Source organism: Anser cygnoides, chromosome 4, assembly GCF_040182565.1.
Source record: "Anser cygnoides isolate HZ-2024a breed goose chromosome 4, Taihu_goose_T2T_genome, whole genome shotgun sequence".
Classification (NCBI taxonomy): Eukaryota; Metazoa; Chordata; class Aves; order Anseriformes; family Anatidae; genus Anser; species Anser cygnoides.
In genome coordinates, this window is record NC_089876.1 from 40,487,906 (window position 1) to 40,513,004 (window position 25,099).

General features: G+C 41.7%; 1 protein-coding gene across 1 annotated transcript in view; it reads right to left on the minus strand.

Moving 5' to 3' along the window:
• The window catches only part of SLC7A11 (solute carrier family 7 member 11), a 64,717-nt gene that overhangs the window by 13,953 nt on the left and 25,665 nt on the right, over positions 1-25,099 (minus strand). Inside the window, exon 7 of the mRNA XM_013189191.3 lies at positions 786-909. Within this exon, the coding sequence (XP_013044645.2) occupies positions 786-909 (124 nt within the window). The remainder of the gene's footprint in view (positions 1-785; positions 910-25,099) is intronic.

Consider the following 25,099-nt stretch of genomic DNA (forward strand, 5'->3'; position numbering starts at 1 on the left):
CATAGTTTGAGGGCACCACAAGAGATTGCAAATCTTCAGAAAATTGTGCGTAAGTGTTTTGCTCCTAAAACTCCCAAGAGCTACAGAATTGGTCATTTTTAAATGGCATGCCAATTGAAAAAGTCACAGGCAGTGTCACTACTGGAAAGTTAAATGGAAATTTTTTATTTCCTTGCTGCAAGTCAGTTATTGTATATATAAAAATCAGTGTCATTACAGCAATTCAGCAAGACCAATCACAACAGCATTTGCAATCCAGGTGGCCTTGTAACTCCTTCCCAAATAAACTCCAGTATTGACAGCACCCCCCTTCCTAAGCACCTGGGACACACATTGTACAGAGACAGCACTACTGTTTCCTGCTACAAAAAATAGCCTAGACCTCCCACTTTCACAAGTATCTGTATTTTCTGTTTCCCAGGAGCTCAGCCCCTGATTTAGAAACGAATTTTTCAAGTATGTACTTAGCTATAAAATTTAAGTCCTATGGACTTTGTTACATCAATTAAATAAATATGGTCTAACATTTCATTACAAATGCTATGGCCTTAAATACAATCCCATTCATCAAATCAATGGGATCAAAAATCAGACAAAGTTTACCTGGTTGCTAATTTGTTGTGTAAAAGAGGAGCCATACATGACTGGAAATGTCCCTCATCGTCCCCACCCTCCCTCCCAATTTCTTTTTTTTCCTTCCTTCCCTTGGAAATAAAAATATATCAACAAACGTAATTGGGATACAGCAGGGATATATAGCTTTGAATTTCTCTTCTGTAACTTACCACTGCTACAGCTTTTGAAAGCAGCAATTCCCCAGCACTGATTGTAGTGAAATAAGCCACGTTTGTTAACACATAGCCAACTGTGACGATAATCATTGAAATGCATATTGCGAGGGGTATGTTTCTGAAATACACAAGGTAGATCATTATTTCACAATCTGGTTGCTACCCTCGAACGTGAAACAAATAACATAAGAAGCAGCCACTAATGATGGTGAGTGCATTTTTTGGTGAGCCCAAAATACCATAATTAGAAACTACCAGTAAAAATAACACATCTAAACAAAACCATATCAACAAAGTAAATTACCATGCTTATAACAAAGAAGTGAGAAACCTTTCTGAAGGAGAAATCCTTTGCGGATGCAAAGAGGTTGTGGCTCCCAGGCCTCCCATACAAGAAGCATGGCCAATTTGAGCTGCCTACTTTTATTTTCCTTTCAAGCTGAGCCCAATGGGGCTCAGAACCCAGATGTTTCAAGTGCTACTCAAGTCTCTTGATACCATTGCTCAGCTGAGGTGATATCTGCACCTCAATATCTGAGGTGATATTCTACACCAAGAAGGGATTCAGGTCTGAAACCAGTATTTGGTCCTTTAACTCCAAGGCCACATGTTGCAGTTTGAAGGACACTATACCTGTGCTCCCTCAGAGCTGCTGCATCATTGTCAGATCCTTTCAGCTAGCTATATTAAGATTTTGAAGAGATGCTAAGGTTGCCACAACTGACAAACTCTGCTGTGAAGGTCACTCAATCAGGTGGGGGAAAGGAGAGAAAGAAGTGGGAATTCTGGTGTGCCAGCAGAGACTGCAAGCACAGAGCAAAAGGACTATTGTATTTGTCTCAAATGACAAGGTGTTTTGAAATCCAACACAAAAATCCATTATTTTCTCATTTTTTCTCAAAGAAACACAGCTGGGTCAGAATTTAATGATCCTCTTCACTTCTAGTCCTCATTTCTCAGGGGAATCCTTGACATTAGTATGCCTGTACAAAGCTGAAAAGAAGCTCTAAACTGAATAAATAAATAAAGCAGGGCAGCGTCGCTTGTTGCACATCTTGCATGCCTTAGCAACTGTGGTGCCAACCACTGTAGTTAATCCAGGTACACAAGATCATGCTGTACTGCAGGATCAAATCTGGGTAGATGTGATATTGGTTCTACCTGAAGCCAATGGTCTCATGTGATGAAGGTGGAAGGAATCAGTTTGTAGGATGCTCTTCTTAATGACAGAGAAGGCAATGGCAAGGACCAGAGCAGACAGCCCAGAACACAAGTGCCGTATTGCTAGAAGAAACGCGGTTACCAACTCAAGAAATGCTGCAGAACTGGGTGTTGATAACATAGCCATGCAAAAAGTTGTAGTTCAGCTGCCAGGTAATTCACAGCCAGTTTGGCTAAGCTTCGAGCCTGACCTGGGTATGTTCCTCCCGGAACAGAAATTTTAATCGAATGCTTCAACCACCAAGCTGTTGAATAAATCAGCATTTACTCCAGCTTTAATAAATAAATAAATAAATAGATAAATAAATAAAGTCTAGCCAAAAATATCGATTTTAGGCTATTTTCACCATACCATTTGAATGACTGAAATGACATTTTCTGTCAAACTTACAAACAAACTATATTTGTCCATTCTAACTGTTATCAAAACCTGGCTGCCGTACTCGCTTCTAACTTCAATCCCAGCTTTATTTCCTCTAAAATAAAAGAGCAATTCAAAACCAAGGGCGAAAAAACACACATTTCCACAAGTGAGCATTCTCATCACTGATGAGCACTAACCCCCACTTACAGTAATAGCAACAACAACCAGGAGAAAACAAAACAACAACGAAACAAGCCCAAACTCGTCAGCAGGCTGTATTCATTAAAAAAAAAAAAAAAAAAAAAAAGATCCTAACTCATGCCTGAAGCAGCAGCACGGGGGGGGCGTCGTGACACGAGCGCTCCGGTTGCACCTCCTTTTGTCTCCCGGCGGGATCAGGCCTTCAGAGGGCTGCAGCACACTAGCACAGAGCCCGCCCGAGTGCTGCTTATTAAGCACTGCTTTCAGTGACAGATTTCAACAGAAATGAAAGGCCGGTTTGAGGATTTCGGGGGTGAGCAATGCAGCATGGTTCGCTTCTCACTGACGCTTCAGTTCAGATTTACACTTGGTCCTTGAATCATCTGAAGGCATGGAGAGACAGGTGCAAGCCTTATGTAAAACTTCTAAGTGAGAGCTTTAATCATGCTTTTCCTATCCACCCAATTTAAGAGGCAGTTCCCAACCTGCAGCAGGAAACCGCTATCAAAATGTCTTCTATGAACCACAGGCAGTGGGTGCACCGGGGTAAGAACTGTAATGCCATTAGCATTGAAGACAACCTCCTTTCCTTAGAGGATCACTGTATCGATTTTCTTGTATTTTATATATCCTCCTGGGCTTCTGTCCAAATCAGGAAAAAACATACCTGAGTTCTATTCTCTATCAAATTGCCTCAAAGTATGTAGATTTCACCTTTTCACTTGTGTGTCCTATGAATCAAATGCAACATATGGTGTTAGCATATTGATAAGTTGTGTTTCTGACACAATGTGAATTCACAACTACCACACAGCCAGCAAACACTTCTGGACTAGAGGGAGTGAGAAAATTCGAGAAAAAGGTAATTTTCACTTGAAGATTTTCATTCATTGAAGCTAAAGCTTTTGAAAGGAAACCTGACCATTTCAATATGACATTTCTTAGGGAAAAAAATCTTGGAGCCAAGACAGAATTCTTGCCCGACCAAGACAGACCTCAGGATGGCCAACAGCTTAAAAAACATAGCATTATGCTCACACATGGGAGACTGCCATATTTTTTTTGCATAAAACTGACCCTGGACTTGAACCTGCATTGAACTGGTCACTGGTTACTGCAGGGCAGCGTTTTCCTTTTGCATTTCATCTCAGAGTGAAATCTCAACTTATTTCCAAATCAAGAAAAATCATTCTCAGAGTATTTTTCTGAGTAGAAGTTCTGGTGCAGATGCTAGTGCCAAACCCACACAATGCCTAGGAACTGGCTTGTGCATTACCACTAAGATGATATTCAAGTAGGCTGCTCCTGTGGTACTTTAAAGAAAATCAGTATCAAAACGAAAGAATTCTGAGGAAAACTGAACCAAGAAAATACTGACAATATCATCAAAAGTCTTTATAAAATCAGACGAGATTTAGACAATGAAGTTAGCTTCTAAATGGTAATTAAAACTGAACTGAATCTCTACGCATTAAGATTTACCCACCCCTAGCTACTATTCTAAGCCAAATCTTCCCTTTCAGCCCTATATACAAAGCAATTGTAAGGAAGGATCAAGACAGCTTAAATGAAGGACACATCTGCATTGTGCTTCCCAGAACACAAGTCTCCAAGGCATCTACCATCACAGAGAAATGCAGCATTAGGAATACAGCCAGTCCCGCCTGTGACTGTATGGGGCTGAAATGCATTGCCATGTACTGCCAAGCTCTCCTCTATGGCTTGGAAGCAAATTTCCTCCTTCTAGAGTCTGTAAAGAGCCCCGGAGCAAGGGCACAGGGTTCAGTTAATCAGGATATCTACTGGGTTTTGGATTTGACCTCATGTGTTGTAGAATCATAGATCTTCTGATAATCTGCTGTGGCACTGCACCACCTCCCACACATATTTCTGAGAGAAACTAACAGAGAAGGCTGAGTACGAAGGAATGAAAAAAAGAAAAAAAAATAAGAAATCAAGAGTGAGAACCTGGGGATAAGAAGAACAACGTAAATAAATCAGTTGAGGAACATTCCCAGAAGTCTACAGCTCATATCCCAGCTTAATGACAAGTTTTATAATAACAAACAGTAAGTGCTAAGAGCTGTGACCACTGCAGACTGATCTTTCTATGAAACAACAAACACACAATCAAAATATGCCCTACAGATTCAGCTGAATTCACAAGTATAAAATACATTGTCACCACATCCTTTGTTGTTTAGAGGCCATGACAAAATCATTTCCTTGCATCCACTTTAAATCCAGATTTTACAAAAGCTTATTCCTGGAAAAAAGCTGCATCAATGAGACACAGTCAGAAAACATAAGAGCATCTAAACAAATCCAGTAATTGCTGGAAAAGTTAGGTGTGATAAACCACATCTTTACTGTGCTGTAGTAATTGTGAAAGAGAATTTGTGTTATATTGAAATAAAATAAAATAACAACAAATAAATAAAAAGAAGAAGAGAGGGAAAGTCCCAGTTCTTTCACGTGGCTTCCAGGAAAGGATCTGGTTTTCATGAGCACAAGCCTGTATATTCTATATTTCTTTAGTCAGAAATGTACCACCACAGGAGTTTCAAGTTCCTTCTGAAAGGTTCCCCTGTGCAATAATTTATTCACCATTTGCAATCTGTTAAGCAATTTTCCAAATGAACTGTTTCCAGATTTTGGCACTCCTAAAATCTAATCATCCATTGCAGAGTCCATAGGGCCAAAGCTTGGCGAAGAAATCGCAAGTGCAGATTTACCCAAATATCCTGATACTGGAAAAAAAATAGCCACACACAGTACAGAAAGCATCAAGAGAGCTAGTAATTTAAGATTCCCAGGACTCCCGTACAAGACCAGGAGATGTACAGGCTTGTTTTAATAAATGCTGTGTACACCAGAGCCCAGCCTACATCTCTACACATTCCCAGGTGGTCTTTCAGTGAACTATGGCAATCCTGAACCCTGGGCAGTAGAGCAGTATGATCTGACATAAACTTGCTTCCCTCCCATACACCATTTTCATGTGAAAAGCAACCTGTAAGACAGACCATTACACTGAAAGGATCAAATGGTTCTCACCATGTCACTGTGTGAAAAAACTGCAATCTCACCCATCAGAAATGGAGTTACAAGAAATGGAGTAAAAGGAAGACGAAAAACTTGAGCGGAGGCCACTTCCCAGGACAGAATCAAAGCCACGAATGTAGAGGCAAAAGGTATGGGGTCATCACAGCACATCTTGGGTCCGTATATTTGTAAATGCTAATACAGGTCTCGGCGATGACTTGTTTTAGCAACAAACTGCGATTACTTTTTTTATTGTAGCAAGCATTCTCCTCAGCAGATCCCCACTTCTCTCCCTTCACTGCCTCCCAATAAGGCCCAGCCTTATGTTCCAGACTGGAATTGCTGTTTGTGGGCTTGCGGTGCAGACACTATTAAATTACGCGAGTTCTCTTTATCTTCTTTTAATTGTGATTTTCCAGGGGAGAAATGAGAAAGGAAAGACTAGCTATTAAGCCGCGCTCTCATTTACGCCACTGCACGCACCATGGTTGCTACTGCTGGGGTGCAAGTTGAAGGGCTCCCTTCTCCATTTTGATGCGTTGGTTTGACATCTGCAGAGATACAACAGCACGACACCGGGATAATAGAGAGAAGAATCGGGCCTCAGTCTGCATTTAAAACCCTTCTCACTTTCTATCTCCTCGCAAGAGAAGAAAAGGGCTTCTGCTGTGTCTAATTACTTGCTGTCTTCCTGGAGCTTGACTTCACTGGTTTGGTTTATAATTGGTTACAGTTCATAAAAGGGGTCTTCTATGACCAACTGACTTTGAAGGGTCCAACTGTGATGTAAGTGTGCTGGGAAGGGCAGGAGATTTTATTAACTTCGCAAATGTTTTCAGTACCCTTTCCAGCAGGGTTTCCTGAAAAGTAAATTAGCATAAATACTCTCTTGGCTAAAACTTAAGACCTAGAAAGGTACCAATTGCACAGAGTAACACCATTCTCCATAACATCTTATTCTAGCCAAACCCTTCCAGCTGAAGTCCTAAGCAGAAATGGATCTGTCAACAGCCCTTGAGAGCTTAAGGGTAATTGCTACATTTGCAATGCAATTTTTTTTATTTTAATAGAAATTTGAACTTGGCTGCAGTCGCACCATGTACCAACTCGGGCTGGTTAGCCAAATCTCACCAGAGTGAAGGATTCATTTACACCATGGCTCAAGTCCTAACTTGTTAAGCCAATGTCTTTTACGAAACACCTTTCTTTGAAGAGCAGAATTGATTCATCTGAAACTTGGACTAGCAGCTAAAGAGACATCCGACATTAAAGCAGGATCCTAATTCATTTCACATGGAATGGACAGGATTCCTAGTATTCCCAAAGAAAAACAGTGCAACTCAGCAGATATTAAAGACGACAGCTAAATCCACAAAGTACTTTTGAGATTACAACACTAAATATTAGACACAGTGTCTCTGCTGAGCGACACACATTTCTTTTATAGCAATCACCAAGTACTCCTACCCAAGAAACGAACACAAGAGGAGGAAAACAGAGCTCCTGAAATGATACAAAATGCAAGGAAACAGAGTTCTAAATTTTTAAAAATGTATCTTTAAAAAAAGAAATGGATCGTAGACTTGAAACTTAAGATGTAAGTCATCCCCTGTGACTTCTCAGACAGTTCTTTGATAAACTATTTCCATATATCCATTGAGTGCCAGTATCTAGCATCTCCAGATTACCCCATTTGCAGCTTTACTGTACAAAGTTTATGATTGTTTCCAAGAGATGTATGAATAATCAGACCTGTTTTTTATTTTGCACTGTAACTTGACCCTAAGTCACACATTTCTAGCAGACCTAAAGGTCCACAGGACCTAAATAGGCTTTACTTCCTTGTTCTAACAGTCAGGCTTGCTCACTCCTGCATGGAGCCAGGCTTGCTGCTGGGAACACAGACGCGCTTATCCCTGCACAGCCTGGAAGAAGACTTCCCTGGAGAAAAGGTAGGTGTGATATAAGTTGAGTGCCTAAAAACTGGGCAGCAGCTGAACATGATCTCTAGTGAGGGAACTGCATTTAGCATTCCAGAGCATAAATGATTCTGAAAATCCTCATTTCGTGGATGGTGTCTGCCATCTCTAATCATAATGTATGTTTGCTCACCTTTAGAGACAGCTTTATTAATCTAGGGTATCACAAGCGAGGTGTGGTTTAGCTTGGACCTGTAAAAAAAAGCAGTGTCTGCCACTCTCTTTCACAAAAGCTTGACTTTTAAAAAGCAGCATAGTCTAGACTCAGAGGATTCAAATACAAGTATATTGTCACTGCTGGTTTCTCAATCACAGCTTTGATAAATGACTTCCATGTTCCCTATCAAATGTCAGTGCTTTGACATGCTCTGTTTATTTCATTCGTGGGAAACTTTCCTGTACTCTAGGAAGTTAGTAACCTTTTCCACTTGAGACCCAAAAAACTCAGATTTTATTTTTATTGCCCAGCTCACATTCAACCAAGAGATGAAGGGAGCACCTCTGCTCTTTCACAAGCTCCGGCTTCTTATTTTCTTCTGAGGCCTATTTGCTGGAAGTGCTTACAGCACTGCCAGTTGTGTAGGTTATGATGAGAAGCAATAGTAAATCACAGCGCTTGCTTGGAGGCAAGGAAGCTATAACCACAAACCTGACATGGGATTCTAAAAGGGATTCTAAAAATAAAACACCAGCCAGCATCACCACTTCCATCACATATGGAAATGAAGGGGAGTGGGGCCGAGGAGCATTTCAAGGCTCTTCCTCCAACCTGCCTTATCTAGTGCAGGATCTCACGTCTAACTTTCTCTTAACTGCTCCACACAGACACACACCTCGCTGCCAGGCCTAAAATAAATGTAATAAGAAGGGTGTGAAGGGATAATTGCATATTAAAAGCAGTTTTTATCTATTATAGGAGGCTCTCCTGGGAATTTGAAATTATTAAATCTCTGAGCACCTGATTTATGAACGGGGTCTACTTTCCCTGGGCAGAATCACTTTTAGAAGGAAAGGAGTCTCCTGAAGTTCCCTGCAGACCTACCAGCACGCAGAGCTGCAATCCTACACGAGTGCCTTCCCCTAAAGGACTGAGGCAGCAGCAGGCAGAGAGCTGGCAGTAGCTGGGGTGGGATTTAGCAGTGTGAACAAGGGCACCCAAGAGAGGGGAAATGAGCAGATCAGGCCTCATAGCTCAGAAACCTAAGCCAGCAGAGAGCAGCTGCCACACACCAACGATGGCAATGCCAGGAAAAGAGACGATGGTGGTTGCAAAAGGATTCCCACTAAAACACACTGCCTGCCCCACCACCCTTCCCATGCTCTGCAGGTACCCGGGCATTGGCAGGCAACAGGGCTGGGGTGGAAGAGGAGCGCTGCCTTGGTGTGTGTGTGTTCCTGCTGTCTATAGTGAGAACTTATGTTTCTGATTTATGGAACAGCAAATGGCGAAGTGACACTATGAGCAATGTAAGGGAGCGGACTGGTGCGGCTGATATCACTCTGGAAATGAACCGCTGAGGTTCAGAGCTGGGAACAAGCAGCCCGAACACAAAACACCTCGCCCGGCTCCTGCCGAGGGTGCAGGAGTGATGGCTGCCCCCTTGTCCCTGCCCCTGAACTTCTTATGAAGCACACCATTAGCATATTAATGACTCCTCGTGGTAACAACAGAAGACAAATGCTGAGGTGTGCACAGGGACGGAGGCAGGAGTGCGTGTCTGCATGTGCGTGCGTATAAAAGGAGTAGGGTTTTTCAAACTTGTTAAATTCTGTGACATTTAATTTCGAGCAGGAAAATTTCCACAATGCCAACCATCATAAAGGAACAATTTGCTGCTGTACGTTACCATTGATATTTTGGCATGAATGGAAATTGCACCATTCCGTGATGAAAAGAGCAGCTACTTGCAATAAGGAACACCATGGAAACTGAAATATCATTTACCGAGGCAGGCTCTTCTTCTGAAGGAATTCAAAATGAGAAAAAGGGTAACTGCGGGTACCTGGCTGCATTAGCATTTTAAAAGCTATAAAAAGGTTTAAATGAAATTAAAGGGAGATGTCTTAACAATACTGCACTGCCAAGAAGGAAACCGTCCGGCAGAAAAACAGTTTTCGCTGCAGAAAGGAAGGAAACGAGGCTCCAGCTAAGGACAGCCCTGCAGACAGGCTACAGTTGTGGGGCAGGCCACATAGCACACTGAAATAACTCTGCAAGATGACTGACAACAGAAATCCAGCAAATTCCAAACGTGAGCTAAAATGTGCCTTTGCTGAATGCAGTAACCAGAGGGGCCTGAACAGACATCAAATGGGAATATCAGCTTTTTCTGGTTTATTACCTTTACTGCTTCTCACTAAAAAAAAAAATCATAATACTTGAACTACAATCACATGCACAGGAGAAGAAAAGCATATGTGTACAAAATCACTGGTAAAGCTGGATTTTCATTTTCTTGGTCCAAGCTGAGAAATCTTAAATGTAAGCTTTAAAGGGCTTACATTTAAGGTATAAGGTACTGAAGGTACTTAAGGTGTAAAGTACACTTAAGATGCTGAAACTTTTTTGCAAATCAAGTTCCTTCAAGGTATTTCAAATCAGATACTGACATGAAGTAGCAAGAATTATTAATCTTTTCCAATGAGCTCAGACAGTGTGGTCAGTGAGGCTTCAGAATTATTATTTATTTTTTTTAAGAGAATCATCTTTGCAACTGCACACTCTCCAGCGTACCATCTGTCAATGATGCTCTACTCTTTCATGCTAAAATCGAAAAACAAACTGACAACGATGTTTTTACGGGACTTACTGCACTGTCTCTTAGTCTGACTCAGCATCAACCTACTAAAACCTGGGTAATGGTGCCGTCAAGAAGCCCCGTATGCTGGCACTCCACAGCATACTGTCCAGCACCAGTCCCCCAGACATTTGCACCTGACAATAAGCCTAGAGAAAACACCAGCAGAGTGGAAGAGGACAAATCCAGGTTTTAGTTTAGCAAAAGCTCTAGCAAGGCCTGTTCCAGCAACCAGTATAAGCACAGAACAGATCACAGAATTTGGGCTGCTGTTGGGGAAATTATTTTCTTAGAAGCATAGAAAACACACAACTCCTTATGCTTTGGGGCAGTTCCTCCAGGACAGCACCCTGACCCTAACAACAGTCAACACCATGCCCAGGTGCTGCCCACAGGTGTCCTGTGGTTGGGATCTACTTGTGTCTGTATCTAGGAAAAAGACTTTGCTCATGGCCTTCACAATCACCAAGTAAGAAAGCTAAAGTGATTCTTCTTATTTTTCACATCTACAGAAATACTTTGTGGTATTAGACCCACAAAAGAAGTTCATCCTGCAGTGAAGTTTTACCCAAATGGAATTTCATGGTCTTCTGTGCTCTTTGTAGATAAATTATTTACTTTTATCCACTTTTACTTAGCAGCTGTTTTTTTTTCCTGTAGTAAGTAGATGTGAAGAAACAGAAGTGCCTGTCCTTCCTTCATGATACGATGAGTTAGATTCTTTTTTTTTCTCTAAAATAACCCCAACACAAGTTAAACCTCTTGTCATACTGGAGTGCTCCTATTCTCTATCCATTCTCATGACCTATGGAGGGGATCTCTGCACTGCTGTTAGATCTTTTCAAATCATGACATCAAAACTACTCTCTAAGGGATACTTTGTTCCATCGTACTTCAAAAATTAAATACCAGTATTATGCACTCAACTTTTTTTTTGCAGTGAACAAAACATAAGGACAAGGTGAAGATGCAAATAACAGTACTTGCTCAACAACAAGTGCTACCAGTGAATGAGGACTGACATAATGGACCACAGCAGTGCAACTTGTAAAATGCAGATTATTCACTTCACAGCTCCTCTGGAGCCATTATAATCTTATATAAATCCTCTTAGTTTACAGTTCATGGATATAGGCTGTACTACAATTTAAATGATTGAAAACCCTTATGAAATGTTAGTTAACCATATTATTTTCTTAAATAAAATATCAGTGTCATTGTGTATTTAAAGTTCCAACATACACAAAGCCAAATATCAAAGTATAAGCTACGCTGTGAGCGAGCTGCTTCCAGAACATCAGCAAACCCATAAGCAGGTATGCAGAGGAATACGAGTCTGAGCGCTCACCGAGTAAGGAGAGTCCACAGCCTTCTCTGATGGAAATTCTGTGATCACACAGAATGGGAGATGTTCCGCTACAGGAAAGATGCACGAAGCCAAGTTGTCTTGTTTTGATATGACTATGACATAACTTAATACAGTCAGCAATTTAATGCTCATTAAAGATGAACAAATAAATAAGACAACCCCGTTGAATTTCTCAGCCAAAAAAAGACTGTGCAAAAGTTGAGTAAATTACTCTGCTACCTGACATAAGTGGAATATACATCATTTCTTGTGTATGATAATACCATTGCTATTGACGTCTTGACTATTTTCTGAAGTGTAAGTACTCTTGACAACATAGCACGTGATAATTACAGCTTATGCAGTTATAAAACTCAGTTCTGATGCACCTGGGTACAATAAAGAACATACTACCCTTGCCATTTTAGTGGTTCTTTCCTTTCTTTGTGTTTCATCCTGCAATTTGTATTTCATATAAGCAAAAAATGCTATTGCACTTTCTCTCAGTTGGTTGCCATCATCAGCCTACAGAAGTTTCAGATGGTGCTCTAGTAAAAGTTTGCTCTTAATGGCATACAGGATGTCACTATTAATTCTGACATAACATTGCACTCACATAACATTGGCTTAGTGCTCCACACTTGGTCTTTTTTGAGGCTCAACATCAAAGGGAAAGTGGACCAAAAGGGGCACAGAGCAATTCCTTCAATTCTGCAGCCAGGAAAGGCTGCACCAAGGTACACATCAGAACATTAAACTGAATTAAGCTAGCAGTTTCTGCTATATGTAACTACCCATGGGCAGCAGGTGTTGGCGTGCTTTTACAAATAACAGGAAAAATAGCTGTGAATCCTGGTCACAGGACTCCTTTTTTCTATATGCAGGATGTGACCTACATGGGTAGTACTAAAGAGCAAAAACTGTTCCACATCTATGCACTTTCATAAGGAATTTCATGGGTTTTGTTGGGTTTTATATTGATATTTCAGTGCTTTTTAAATTGGGAAGGGGAAAACCTGGGAGAGTTTTGCCTGCGCTTCAGAGCAGCATGACCATAAAGAGTAGTACCCACCCCATAAGCTTTCTTTCCAGTTTTGTAGGGTATTCTGGCAGCAACACAGGCTCATGGGCTGGCCACCCTGAGTACAAACCTCAGAGGGTTTGCACTGTGCCAGTGCCAAGGCTGAAGCTTGCAGCACCTCACCACACCCTTGTTTCTCAAAGAGTACATCCCCCCCGGGCCCAAGGCGATAAGCGGAGAAGCCATTGGAGAACTGCAGCAATTGTGCTCCATATCAAAAGTCAGACTCCGAAACATGTCAAGTGCACATACACTTTGTTACCTTATCCAGTTGGCAGCCCAAAGCATGACCTGATAGTGGTTATCGGCTGAGCACAATCAGGGCTTTCGTGCATTGCGTCAGTATACAAACATGCAGTACATTATAGCTGAATGACAGATTGCTTCCCAAACCAGTAATTCTTGCACAGCCAAAACATTTGTTGGTTTGGCCCCATGTGTTTGACGCTGACGGCTCACATCACCGTGCAGTAGCTGACGTTGTAAGTCTATAGACACAGGTTTATCTGATTCCTATTGGGACCATTTTTTCTCCCCCTCTGGTTAACTGATCTGGTGAGTTTACCCTCTTTCCTATCTGCCATCAATGCACTGCTCTCTCACCTTTTTGGGTGAATTCAGTCAGGCTGCTGGGACAAACCACTTGCTTATTAATCACAGAAAACTAACAAAAAAGGCTAACGAGAGCCCAGAACCATTGCTAGCTTAACCCTGAGAGACCCATGGTCCTGCCAGTAAAACACAGTGTATTTTACAGCTCTGGAGCTTTAAGAGTACATCAGTCTTGCAAGAGGCTTTTGTTCCTGCTCTGAGTACTGTGCGGAGCAGCACAGGGTTCCCATACAGAGGATGCTGTCATCCTTCTGCACAAGTACTGCCGTGGGCCTGGGGCTGCACCTCACGCAGTGAAAGAGGTTAAAATAGGCTTGCGTGTATTTTGGGTGCTAAAATGGTGAAAATGGAGAAAAATGCAGGGCAAGGGAAGCTTAGAAGGTTACATTGTTTTGTTGTTACATTACATTTATCCTGCTGTTAAAGCAGATTTGCATTTTGCCAGCTACCCAGGGAGACTGTGAATAAACATTTGTTTTACTTCTCTAGCAGGGCTGATTCATAGTAACACTGATTCACATAAACAAACAGAAAGGAAGAAGGAGAAAAACAAATACACCTTGCGCTCAGCAGGTTATCACATCGGCAAGCCAAGCGAGCCGGGAGGGCCTGAAACAAGCGACCTGCTCTGTAGCAATGTGACACCAGGCAACGCAAACCAAACACCGACCGCAGAGAAAAGCCGGGGCAGCCACCACCCAGGGCTGAAGCGAGCACGCACACACATCCCATCCGTACGCTTGGATCCACCAAAACTCTTGGAAATAAGAGTGAAACTCCTGGAGGCAGAGGTGCTGCAAGACTCTGCGCCAGCCAGCCAGCTCCTGCAAAGCTGTGCGGCCCTCGGCACCTGGAGACACCTCCACCAGGGGCAGGGAGAGGACAGGCAGCTCCTGCTGAGCTCCCGCAACTTTGGTTCCTCGAAAGAGGTGCCACGGGGTTGGCAGAGGATGAGAGTGCTGGCGGAGGGTTTGCCTCTTAAGCATCCACTTCCGTGTGGATGTTTGCCGTTGCTGTGTACACTCGAGGCAGTAACTTCACCTGTACCTGCTCACAACACCTTACACTCTCAGCATTAAATCGATAAGGAGAGTCACTTGCTAAATCGAAATGATGCAATATCCTCAACCCCTGCAGAAGAGCTTACCTCATACCACTTTGCTTCACTACGTGCAGATCAGAGCAGGTAATGCCCGTGCAGCTGCTGGCCCACTCATGCCATCAGCCAGCCAGCAGCAACCTTCCTTACCCAGCCGAAAGCTCTCCTTCAGCAGGAGCCTCTCCAATTGATGCCCAAGCAGAACTACAAATAATCTCCAAAAACTTTTTAGTGCTTCCAGAATTTTGAGACATTTTGGTCATTTTCATTTCAAGTTGGGCTTTTATCTTAAACCATGGAGTCTGTGTAAACAGAAACAGCCATATCAAAGGAACCGCTTCTGAAGTACTTCCTTAATGAAGATAGTGCCTTAGCACCGAGCTGATCACAAGGCAACCTGCTTTCATACCAGCCTTACCCTGCCTCCTCACAGCAGGCACAGAAAGAGAGCCACTACCTGCTCTGTGGCCTGGCCTGGATCAGTGCAGCATTATGGCCTTTACCTTTGCAATTTGTCTTTTCCCCTCTCTTTTCCCCTCCATCCTCATCTCTGACTTCTCAAGCAGCTGACTGCCTTTCTGATTTCATTGCTAAAACCATTTACAATATCTTTATTGCATTCTTAAAACACAAAAGGAATTAAAAACGGATACTATATCAGACAATTAGGAGAAAGAGAATAGCACCATTAATTTCAATACAAATATCCACAGCTAAAACCCAGCACAGCAGTACTGATCCCGGCATCTATTGCATTCATCTTTGTTCTTCTATTTTCCCATTCACCCTTCCTTGAGCATCCATGCCAGGTTTGTGCTGTAAGTTAGCCGCGACTGTTTGAAATAATAATTCATACCAGAAAAAAATAAAACAGAACAAGTAGACAGAAAAGACAACTACACTTTTCTTTATTATGCCCTCAAAGCTTGAGGTATCAAAGCTACGTTTCCTAGTCCTGAATATTTCCACAGCTGTCACCTCAACTTTTGTGCAAGCAGGAACATTTTATTTATGCCAGGAATATAACTGTTAGAAGAAGTAATTATGTAAGTGACCTTGCCTTTCTTCATTCAGTAGTGAATTATTAGTCTCCTCTACTGCAATTTTATGAGCCATCCTTATTGTCTTAATTAATGATCAAGGTATATCTCTGAAATCTTTACAGACACCACACATTACATCATTCTCTTTTCTAATTTACACATATTGACTGGCACATCAGTTTAAGCTCTGTCACGGGTGGCTCTAATAAAGTGGAAGCAGAGGAGAGAAAGACTGGAAGTCACCCGAACCAACTCAAATGTTAAATTGGTGTTTAGAAAGCAGCTGCCAATGACACAGGTACCAGGGCCTGAAACATCACCCAAAGATCATTTCTCCTTCCCATGGCACGGAATTGTCCCAAAGGACCCAGCACTGATACAAGCACCATAATACATGGCATGGGGAACAAAACAGAGCTGCACAAGGGGAAAGCAAAAAGATATAACAATGTATGTTGAATGCATGTGACACACACACTCCTAGACATTACAGGTGGTGATAATGCCCACTAGGTCGGTCCCTAACCAAACGTGCAAGGGAAACGTGCACTCTCTGGAAAGCAGTGCCTGCATACAGCAGCTACATCCAGCTCTCTGCAGAGGTAAGAGGAATGGTGCCAGTGAAATCGGCAGCCTTTATGTTATCCCTGCTGCTGAAGCCTTTACTCTCTTTGATCCCTATTGCAGACGACAGGTGAATTCATGCAGTGAGTCATCCTCCCAGCCCCTCCACTGTCTGCATACATTGCTCTGGCGGATTCAAAGCGCCTCTCAGACACAGAGTAAGTGCATGTGTCAGAGGCAAGGCAGGGGATCCAGGCTGGCAGAGTGTCTTGCTGTGTACGTGGCTTGGATCGCTGCAGACTCAAGTTGCATGGCGCATCATGTTTTCCAGGTGTGCTCCCTGTTTCCTCCCCTTTAGGACACAGCACCACTAGTCAGGAAGGCAACACTGTACCCAGGTGTGGTGGGAGGAATTTGTGTTCAACAGCCTCAAACAGGGAAAATGAGAATCAAAGGACTGAATCCCTACCAGCAGTTATTAGGAGATATCACTTATTGTAGCTAGTGTGCTGAAACTCTCGAAAACTGCAGCGTCAAAGAAATGTCTGTGCTGCAAAAGTACAGGGTAACCCATGGTATCCAATCTAAAAATCTAGTTCAATGTAATTGAAGTTTAAAAAGAAAAGAAAAAAAAAAAAAACACTTGGATTTTAATTTGGGTCACCAATTTCAACTCCATCTTGACCCTTTCCCTGTTTTAACTCAAATTACTAACACAGTTACAATCAGTTTCCCTTCTTCACTCTAGGTGGTTGGAAATATTTTGGGGATTCAGTGACTCTCACCAAATCCCATCACAGACAACCCCCAAGCATGGCTTACAAGCATGCTGAAGCCCTTGAAACATGTGCGTGTCTCAGTGCAGACTGCTTAATTGCATCCACCCTTGGCAGAAATAACAGATTGCGAAGGTTAGGGTATTTTAAGCGGGTCTGCCGGGGCTGGGATGGAGGGGAGAGAGGAAGCTGAAGCCAGAACTCAGCTGAACCTGCCACAGCAGCTGCTGCTCCAGCATGGACTTTTTCTTCAAGATCCTTTTACCTGCCGCTCCAAAATTTCCACTCACTGCCATGCAGGACTGCACAGCAACAAAAGCAATATGTCCTGAAGGAAGTCTAGCTGTTTTTATGAAAGTGCATTATTCCTTATTGATTTACTGGCATTCCCACTAGGAATTAGGAAGCAAAAAAAAAAAAAAAATCTTCCTCACTGTAATACCACTATGTCTAAGCTGAGACCACAGCTAGTCAAGGAGAATTTTCAATCCCCCACACATCTGCAATCAGTTTTGAATCCAAACTGACCCAAACCATCAGCAAAAATTAGCTGAAATCAGCGACAGATTAAGTAATAATTGCTCCTTCCTATTGGCAAGTTGCATTTATGAAGCATATCATGTCACAGCTAATGACTGCATTGCCTCCCACATAATATTTTGTCAAGCATTTCTCAGCTTGATGTTGTACTTGGGGCCTTCAAGCATTACAGGTCGGGAAACCCGGCAGGAGCTGGAGGCAAGGTGCCCACAGGCTTGTGCAGGTGCCAAGCTGAGTCGGAGACGCTGTACATCTGGGCCCCATGGCTGTGGGGCAGAGCCGAAGTGCAAACTTTTCCTCCTGACTGCCAAAAACAAAACAACATTCTTCCATACACCAAGGCTAAAGCAAGGGGTATACTGCCAAAGACATAAAAATGAGGGGATCTCAGGTGTTTTGCTCGAGGGCAGCAGGTTAGTCAAAGTTTCCAGGATTTCCAGAAGCAGCAGCCTGAAATCACCAAAGGTAATTCTGTTGCTTTCAAGATTACAAACTCTGAGAATGGCTGCTCCAGGAGATCAATGTATGTAGTATAGATATTTAAGAAATAGGAAGGAAAAAGAAAAAAAAAAAAAGAAAAAAAATTATAGGTCAATTAAAGTCTCCAAAACTATGTATCTATTGGAAAAAAAATAAAAATAAAAAGATGACAAATAGGAGCAAAGTAACCCAGAACATTTGGATCCCACTACGAGAGAATTTCCAGTTTGCAGCAAAAGAAAGAAAATCCTTTAATGCAAAAAAGAATTTGAGTAGGGAAGTGCAAAAAAATGAATTCCCATACTGAGATTTCAGAAATCTGAACCCATCCAAAAACATGCATTCAAGACTGAAATACTTAGTTTCAGAAATGAATTATCAGTCATTTATAGGAGACTATAATGAATGAGTTGATGATGTGAGGCACGCAAGCAGTAAGCAGTTAATAAGCTTAGTGAAAGAGCAAAAGTAAAAACAAGTTCATTTTATCAAGAACAATTTCATGCTGGTGAACCAGCTCCCCTGAGCTGGTAATGATCGCTTTCTGCCTCCCAAAAACACACAAATACTACTGAATTACAGACGTAATTAAATTCTTTTTTATATACTTTACAAATAGCAAAACCTATGCTTGCTTTTGTCTAAGTAGGATATTTGGTTTAGTAAATTAATTTGTTTTCTATACTCAGCAGATTCAGTTCCCTATTAAAGGGTTTTATAGGTCTGAAGATGTGATTGTGAATCTATCATTTTACCCCTGACACAGGGCACAATTAAACTCTGAAAAGCGATTTTAGATTCACCAATGTTTGGACACCTTGTCTTCTGAGGTGCTAAGCAGATAACTGATGGAATTCAGGTAGCTTGTTATGCTGTTAGATAAAGGAGAAATTATCAAGAGTAAGATTTCTATAAAATGTCACGTTGAAATAGCTGGGAGGTAGGAGGGAAGGGGGTTAAATAGAGTATTCTCATGCTACAGTGGAGACTAAGTACTCAAATAGAAAAATATCCCAACGCACAAATAATATATTGAAGAAAAAAATGCAGATGCTCACTTAACTGACCTTTCACTTTAAGGTAATCTGATGAATTCACATGAGCAAATTAACTTTGCAAAATAGTTATAAGATTAGCATTTGTCTCTTTTGATTATCTCCAGATAAAATATCACAACATAATCCTATAATTTCTGCACTGAATATTTGGCACTGTGGCCTGCCACGAACAAAACAACTTGGAGTCAAATGTATCTTCTGTGAGTAAGTGGAGCAGAATAACGCAAGAAAGATTTCAATCTCCGCGTACAGAAGCTATTCTGCTTATATCTAGGCAGGATACCTGAATCCAGTTTCAGACTGAAAAGGAAGGATCTGTACTTATACCCAGCTACTTTGTGGAAAGGCTTGTCCAAAGTTTATTTTGAAAAAAATAAAATTAAATAAAATAAAAATTGCAGTCCCATGGGGAAAACCCCCAGGTGCTAATTACTTTCAGGTTTGTGTATATACCTACACACACTTTCTTGTTCCACTGATACCACACGAGCCTTTACAGGACTGTGACCTAGAGAAGTCACACCCAGGGTCTAATCCACTTGCTAAAGCCTTCGGTTTGGGCAGTAGACACCTACATTTTTAAATCCAAAGAAACTTTTCAGGTTCCCCATAGCCTGACTCACCCCCAGCTTTGGAACAACAAACATACTCCAAGAGTGCAGCCAGGACATGGTGCGTCCCACTCCATAAGGTGGACAGAGAAAAGAAGGGAAAGAAAGGAGGGAAACAGAAGGAGAAAAGACAAGGTAACCTAGTCTCCATTTTCTCAGCAAGTTTGTGCCTGAGACAGATCTCCTGAGTCCCAGTTCAATGCTTTTAACTACATCGTCTTTCTTTCCCAAACAAAAAGCAGTGCTGAGGTGGGTTTCAAATGATGGACAGGATAGCTGGAGGGAGATAAGTTTCTGACTTTATTCATTTTCTGGTTCCTAGGATTATGAATATCAATATTCCTCTTCAGAGAGGAGCTCGTCATTAAATTATAAAATAACAAAAATGAATAAAGAAGCAGAGAGGCAGAAACGGTTTGCATCCTCTCAATTAACATTTAAAATATTTTTTTGTGTGTGATTACTGGGTTCATCACACAAATACAGAATAACTAGTAGCGGTCTAGATTGTTAGAGAGCAACAAGTTTCTGATTGATTTTGGAAGGGGGTGCATCCTAATGTGAAGTGCCAAAAATCAAACAGCTACAAACAGCAAGGGAGCTGGAGGAGTTTTAGTCTCTCAGACACCGTTCTCCTCCCATCCACCTGCACCTCTGTGATGCTTAGGTACCCTGAAAAACCTTCTAGTACCACGCTGCTCTCACTCAGTCCTCCTAGATGCAAAGTGTGACTTTAAACTTTAATTAATACAAATGGGCAGTACACATTAGATTAATTAGACATGACACTCACATTATTTAAATCCAATATAAAAACAGATTATACTGAACATTTTGAAACCCTTGACTTTACAAAACGTCTAATGACATCAAGCTTTGGTGACTTGCTATACATCTACTGTTTCTTGTTCCTTAGAAAAGAAGGAATAAATGAAGTGAGAAGAACACTGGAAAAATCTAATAGACAAACTGACTAATCTCAGACCCCAAGGTCACAGCAAAGCAATTCATTTCTTGGCTTTTCAACAGCACAAGACATGATTTATCAATCTGAGACCAGGCTTATAAACACTATACATCTCAATAATATGTTCTTTGCACTGTGTAACTTTTTAAACAATGATAGATTGCCTGGGCTGGACCAAAGTTATTTTACAAACAGAAACAGAATTTTTGCAAATGTAATTGCCCAATAGGGGAAGAAAAATAATAATAATAATAATAAAAGATTATAAGATTATTCCAGAGAGTAGCTTTACTTAACTACAACTGCTAAGTAATCTAACTTGTTGCTGTAAAATATTTTCAGACTCCACGTCTTTTAAAAATCTCCTATTGATCATTCTATACAACTGAAATTGAAGACCACTAAAGTAAAAATACATCTTAAGTCCAACAAAAAATTACATTGCCAAACTAAAAATATGATCTGGGGTTCAAGAAGGACTGTGAATCAATACCTCTAGTTGCCCACTTGATCACAGACCTCCCTCAAGTCATTAAAGAGTTCAAGTCTCAGTTTCCTTTCTCTTAAACTGAAATAATATTTTCTCTCTTCCACTAAAAGCCTAATCTTTATAACATGAAGCCTTCAGGCTCATCAGCTGCTCACACTGAGGACGCAGATCATGAATTTTTTAAAGCAGGATTCTCTTTGGCCAGCACCTGACACAAGCTGGCCCTGACTTTGATGAGACTCTGAAGACACCGCTGTAATGTAAAAACACTCCTCTACTCTTTCCTCATCTGGAGCCTGTCAAAATTCCTGACAAACTAGAGCACCGATCCCAGAGCCTGCTCTTCCTGAGAAGGGAGGAGGGCAGTGTCGGCCAGGCACCAGCTGCGTTTAGGGCCTTGACTGAGAAAGCTGGGTCTGCTTTGTGGAAGTACAGAACGGATGCTTGAGAATACAGATGAACTCAAAGACTAGGTGTAAGAAATAAGTCTGAACGTCCAACATGCTTGATTTCCAGTCCTCTAATTTTACTGCTCCAGGCAACATGGCTCCTGTCAATTTTCAGATGACAAATTGTCTTTCAGAGAGCTGGCTGTTCCTTTGCTCACTCATTGTTTGGATAAATAAAATACGACCTCAGTCTGAGCAGGGCCGATCCTTATAATGTAAGAAAATCTAAAAGATCAAAGCCGCACGTGACGTGGCTGCATGGGGTTATTGCAGTGAAGCTCCATTTCAAGGATTATTCAGAGATTTCACTTCAAACAGCAATCACTATTGAGCCAGCACACGCATGCAAAGCATGATCTTAAAAAGTAAAAAAGAAATCTGTTATTACATTTCAACGTTGTTCCATATATTCTTGATAATAAAATTATTCCAGGCTTCTTTTTTAAAAAAAAATTGCACGTCAAAGAAGCTGAACAGTGCAACCAGAGCTCCTCGTGAAACAACCACCACCTTCATGCTGCTTCAAGTCCTGCTAGTACTGCACGGGGAAAGCTCTTTAACAAAGAGGAATAAAGGAAATGAGTGCAGGCTTAAAAATTAGACATCAAAAGAGGGGTTTAACAGGAGACAGAAACAGCTGCTTTTACATCTTAGGATAGCTGGGGTTATATTAATGTCCTTTTTAATATACAAAAGCAGGAACCGTGCCATTTCCAAAGTGAGAATCGGTGCTACTTCCAAAAATCTGGCAAGAGAACAGTGGGATTCACTTTCACACTTTTTCTTTCCCTTTTCCATTTTCCCTTCTACAATTTAAAGGGTGCCTCCTCTCCACTTGGCTCATTTCCACTGTCTCTGTCAGCTCTCTGTCTAGGATTTCATATCACCCAGGTATCTCAGTGCCTCAGGCCCGTAGTATTTATCCTATTTATAGACCTAATTCTGCAATCTATTGCGCCTAGGCAGACTGTTGCACCTACACAGCCTCCCACGGCCCTCGGGAGCCCTTTCTGCCCATACAAACAGCCTCTGCAGGAGCACAAGGGCAGCTTTCAGCTGGCTAAGGTCAAGAGCACCCACTTTCCCTGCCTCCCTCCTATCCCCCTGCCTTTGCAGAGGCACTTGCCACGCTCCAGCAAGCTTTCCTGGTGCTGCACGCACCTCAGCAAAAAAAAAAAAAAAAAATCCCTGTCTGGAAAACTGCACCATCTACAAGATGACCTAGCAGATGTTTGCAGCTTCCAGTGCATTTTAGGGTATAATCGAGGGCTCTGCTCCCTCTCTTTTCCTTCACAATACTACAACGCTGGGGAGGGAGCCCAGGACTTAAAGGGTAAAAAGGAAAATTTCTGCATCCCCACTGATGTAAGGGTGCAGCTCTCTCCATAACGCTTTCAGCACATTTCTCTGCAGGTTTACAGAAGGCTGGCTAAGGCAGGGATGCTGCCGACTGCTCACCCAAGCACCAGCTGGCAGTTACTTAAAAAGCTGCCACACACCTGGAAAGAGGCAACTGTGACTGATTCTCTGACAAACATTTACCTTGGCATGCACAGCGCAGGAGGAACCACCACGTTCACCTCTGCCACTGTAAGTAATTTGCATCCCTAACCATGGACAAATAATACAAATTGCACACCTGGAGCTGGTACAAACCCTACGTGGTTCAAGGCTGTGCTTTCTCTTCCTTTATAAAGCAGCTACAGAGCATCTCCACAGCACTGTACATGTTCTTTAACATAAGGCGTATTACAAGAATGAAAGACAGCATCTTAGCTCAAAAAAAATATATATATAAATGCAGTTTCATTGTAATAAATGCCTATGACTCTGAATGCTGCTCAGCAGCACGGTCAGTGGCTCTCCTAATGCCTGTACTAAACTGTTTCTTGCCTGTACTAAACTGTTTCTTGTTTTGTTTTGCCACTCACAGGTGGGACAACTGGATGAAAATATCCCCACTGTTTTGAGTTCAGGAAGTCCAGAATCCCCATTTCCAGGGGTGCAGAGGTCTCCAGCAGCACAGCAGGTAACAAGCCACCTGCCCTGTTATCACCTGCCACTCATTAAAGAGCGCATAAAATCCCCATCTCTTGCATGGTTTGTTTGTACTGGCGCAGGGAGGTTGGGATCTTGGGCATCCTGCTGTGAACACCGTGCATCTTTACTGTCCCGTGCAGCCCCAACATGAAGAGCAATGAAGGGAAGCTTTAACAGCTTGGCAACAGCATTGCACAAGTAGAAAGGAGCTGTTTTTAACAAAGCTATCCTGGAATACACAGACCAGAAGGACTAACCCAGCCCTAGGGCTTGTCCCCAGATCTCCCCGTTCCCACTGTCCAGGAGGACAGTGAGGCCCTCCCAAGATGGGGTCACAAAAGAGCATCTTCATCCCTCACACCCCACAGAGAAAACCCCCAAATCCAACCCTCATTTTCCTTAGCTGTGATACAACTTGTTTCAATGGGTGCTTAGATTAAAATAAGGAAAAAAAAAAAAAAGGAAGGGGGAGAGGACAGGCCACAACATGATGTCTTTCTGTCCTAAGCAGCAGAGGGCAACATGTTCAAAAACATGCACTCATATAACTCAAACCACAAGCAAGAAAAAGTCAGCATAAACCAAACTAGCTGTAATGAAAATTACCAATAATTTCAGTTAATCATCATAAAGTTAAGAGGACTGGAGAGACACATAACCGTATGAAAAGTCCCAAAGGGTGGTAGGAATCTGTATGTTTAAAAACATCATGCGGTATTGATGGTAACCACATGAGAATTTATAAATTATTTTGCTTCTAGCAAATGCTTTTGATCACATCACTAAGACTGACTCCCAAGCCATCTCCGCAGAATTTCCTGAAGCAGAGTTGGACCAGAATCACTTAACTCATTTAATTTAGTTTCACATTAATTTTTAAGCCATTCTGCTGTAAAGTGATTTTGCAAAAGAAAAAAAAAAAAAGTGGTTTTCTGTTTTTTGTTTTGTTTTGTTTTGAATGTCTGCCTCCCCTGACTTTTCAAAGCACACAGATTCTTGGTAGCTAAACCCAGATTTGCTATTTGATCCTCTAGCATCAGCCAGCTACTCTTCTCCAAGCTAAATGACTTGGGTTTGCTAAAGCTTCTAAAAAGGTGTTTGGTCTGAATGGAGGACTAACAATGAAGAATCCAATGTTTACAAAGGTATTTGTTCTAATGATTAGTCAACTGCCTTGTTAAATATTAATGCTGTATTTTCTACCTGCATTTGTCTGGTTTCAGCTTCCAGTCATAAATTCCTTGATATACAAATCCTTATCACATTGAAGAGCCCGTTAACACCCAAAACCCCTCAAAGACACTCAGACAATAGAAAGCTGTCAGCCTTTCTGCCATCTTCATGTTTATCATCTTTTTTTTCTTTCTATAATTATTTTTAGGTCTTTCAGAAAAATACTGAATAGCACCAGGCTTGGTTCAGACTCAGTAGAAAACACCTAAAGCCCTGCGGCACACTTCAAACTGATGGTTGTGTTGTGTTTTTTTTCTTTATACATCTCAGATGTATAGCTTTATATGACTGTACAGTGCTGGAGGTCTT